This window comes from Poecilia reticulata, linkage group LG20 (assembly GCF_000633615.1).
Source record: "Poecilia reticulata strain Guanapo linkage group LG20, Guppy_female_1.0+MT, whole genome shotgun sequence".
In the NCBI taxonomy this organism is placed as follows: Eukaryota; Metazoa; Chordata; class Actinopteri; order Cyprinodontiformes; family Poeciliidae; genus Poecilia; species Poecilia reticulata.
In genome coordinates this window covers 25,727,944-25,731,244 of record NC_024350.1, presented here as the reverse complement: position 1 = coordinate 25,731,244, position 3,301 = coordinate 25,727,944, and the positions used below count along the sequence as shown (strand labels likewise).

Here is a 3,301-nt window from a genome sequence, read left to right as displayed (position 1 = left end):
CTGGGAAATGTCCCGGTGCTCCCGATGGCCAGTCAGGCCACTGGGAAATGTCCCGGTGCTCCTGATGGCCATGAATCTGAGGAATCTGAAGGTCAAAGGGCTGTCAGGGGATCAGAGCAGCAGCTTATAGGAATCATCAGTGTTACCAGAGCAGCTGCAGCAAACTGTGTGGTTCTCTGAAATCATGATGAGTCAAATCCTCACAACATTCTGAATTTTCCAGATTTAGTAGCTTTTGGTTTGTTTCAAAGATCAAACTAACATCCAGAGCAGATCTGGGGCCGTGGTTTACTGAACCATGTGTGTTTAGATCCCAATAGAAAACATGAAGACCTTAAAACTAAACCCACCACAGTGGATTACATGTAGGTGTCATCACGAGACACTGGAAAAAATATTTCTGCATTTTATCAATCAATCAATCATCATATTTTTATTCGAGACACAAAAAAGGTCCATAGTAAAAAAATAAAAACAAGCAAAATAAGAGAAAACTCACAATTTATTGTCATAATGAAGAGAAAACTCACATCAAGTTGTTTTATTGAAGAAAACCAAAGAGAGAAACGCAGACATTAGTTTTTCTCATGTAAATTAAGAAATTTAAAATAAAACAGCATAATTTCTAAGTTGATTTTCTGTGTTTTCTTTGGATCACAATAAGGAAAACAGAAGCAAGTCCAGTTCAAGTCCAAATGATTTAAACAACATTTGTTCTGCAGAACAGCTGAAGAGAAACCAGAATATTTAAAAAATCCCAGACAAGTTAGACGTTCATGTGGAGAAATATTTCTGTATCGTATAATAATGAAAGAAAACATCAGCAGTGATATCCTGGAACACAGAGAGCTTCATTAAACCAGAGAAGAACCGAACAGCAGAGACATCAGAACCATGAGCCCAGAGAGACTCTAGTTGGGTTCACTGAACTCTGCAGAACTTCCTAAACCAACACCAAGCCCAGCGTGAAGCGGCTCAGTGAATCTGGTCTGGACTCTGTGGATCAGAGTCATGGTTTCTGAGACGCAGTAGAAGGACAGCAGACCTGCTCTGAGGTCCAGATACACCCCCAGTCTGGAGGGAACTGGACCTGGGATGGAGGTCCAGATGCTTTTGTGAACAAATTTAAAACCTTTTTCTTGACAATCTAAAGCCCAAGATTTGTCATTGCGTCCAAATCTACATTCAAGCTCCCCTCCTGCTCTGCTGATGCTCTTGTAGGCGACAGCAACACAAACCGACCCGGTCCACTCCAGCTCCCAGTAACATCGCCCAGTCAGACTCTCTCTGCTCAGAACCTGAGAATAATTAGTGAATCTGTCTGGGTGACGGGAATAAAGCTGATGTTGATCCATCCTCGTCACCTTCCTGTTCCCCTCCGACAGGCCCAGCTGTGTGTGTGTCGAGTTTGGATCCAGAGTGATTTCACAGGAGTACTTTAAGAACCCAGCTCTGCTCTTTGGTTCTGGTTCTGACAGCAGGACATCCACCTCAGTGACCATCAGTGAGATGTTTGTCCATGAGTCTCTCAGGACGTCCTGTAGTTTGTCTCTGAGCTCTGACACAGCTGCTGTCACGTCCTCAAAGTGTCTCAGAGGACGGATGTTGATGCTGGATGAGTGTGTCGACTCCCTGAGTGCTGGCAGTGAGGGGTAGTTGAGGAGAAACTGGCTGTGATCCTCTGTGTGTGAGAGCTGCTCCAGCTCAGCGTCTTTCCTCTTCAGCTCACTGATCTCCTGCTCCAGCTTCTCCTGAACATCTTTGACTCGACTCACTTCAGTTTCCTGCTGGGATCTGATCTGCTGCTTCACATCAGAGCTTCTTTTCTGGAGGAGATGGATCAGCTGGGTGAAGATCTTCTCACTGTCCTCCACTGTTTTATCAGCAGAGTGATTGATGGCCTCCACCTCCTGYTGAAGCAGCTTCACATCTTTCTCCTGGTCCTGGATTCTCTGCTGGATGTTTCCTCGTCTCTCCTCCAGCTCTCTCTGCCTCTCAGTCCTTTCTGCTGCAGCTGACACTGTGTCATGGTCTCTATGTTCATCCATGGTGCAGAGGTAACAGATACACTTCTGATCTGTGCGGCAGAAGATCTCCAACAACTTATCATGCTTGGAGCAGATGTTCTCCTGGACGTTGTTGGACGGCTCCACCAGCTTGTGTTTCTTAAAAGCAGCTGAATCATAATGAGGCTGGAGGTGATTCTCACAGAAAGAGGCCAGACAGACTAAACAGGACTTCCTGGCTTTCAGTTTTCTTCCAGTGCAGGAATCACAGGCCACATCTTCAGGTCCAGCATAGCAGTGGTCAGCAGGAGCAGCTGGGAGTCTAGTGTTTTTTAGTTGCTCCACTATAGCTGCAAACATGGTGTTTTTCTTCAAACCAGGCCTCGGTATGAACGTCTCCCTGCACTGAGGGCAGCTGTGGATCCTCCTCTGATCCTCTGCATCCCAGTGGGTTTTGATGCAGCTCATGCAGTAGCTGTGTCCACAGGGAATGGTCACCGGATCGCTCAGTAGATCCAGACAGATCGGACAGGAGAAAGTTTCTTGGTCCATCTGATTCTGCTCCATTCCTGCTCTGTCACACTGACTGTGTGAGATTCAAACCCTCAGCAGACTCGGCTCCACCCAGCGTCAGGGCGTGTTTCAGAGCAGGAAGAAGAGGAATATCAGGTTTAACTGTCATCACAACATTTCTTTCTTCAAAACAATTGACTCATCAGAACTTAAATCTAAAATGTAATCAGTTCACTGGAGGCCTCTGCAGCTGGTGTGTCTCTGCAGTGAAAGGACGGGTCAGGGGGGTTTCTATTCAGGACGCAGCTGGATTCTGTAGGAGCTTCAGGAAGGCGGATACCAGAGTGAGCCGCACGAACGATACGGATTGATTTGGAATAAAAACCCGACCCTGGGTCACGTCCCTGTCATTCCTCCGTTTTTTGGAAGTTTTTTTAAAGCAGCATTTATAAAAACGTCCGGAAGACGTTCAAGAACGTTCAAACAACATTCGGAAGTATGCACTCTGTATAAGAAGTGAAACATAAAAAAATGTTTAAAAATAATAACAGTCACAAAAGTTTTAAAGATATAAAAACTAAATCAAGTGAAATGACAGCAAAAAAAAAAAGAAAATTATTTGGGAACATTGAATGTTCAGAGTGAACGTTCAGTTTGCTGAACGGCGGATCCGAACATTCGACGTTCTACTTTCAGACTTACGTTCACTGACGTCATGCGAACGTGTTCTTGCTAGCTGGGTAGCCTGTTGCTAAGAGACGGTGTGTTTACTGGTAACTAAG

The 3,301-nt window shown here is 45.2% G+C and overlaps 1 protein-coding gene across 1 annotated transcript; it reads right to left on the bottom strand.

Moving 5' to 3' along the window:
• Positions 1-515: 515 nt before the first annotated feature.
• LOC103457004 (tripartite motif-containing protein 16-like) lies at positions 516-3,080 on the bottom strand. The gene has a single exon (XM_008396910.2). The coding sequence runs from the start codon at positions 2,571-2,573 to the stop codon at positions 912-914; it is 1,662 nt and encodes a 553-aa protein (XP_008395132.1). The 5' UTR covers positions 2,574-3,080; the 3' UTR covers positions 516-911.
• Positions 3,081-3,301: the final 221 nt, after the last annotated feature.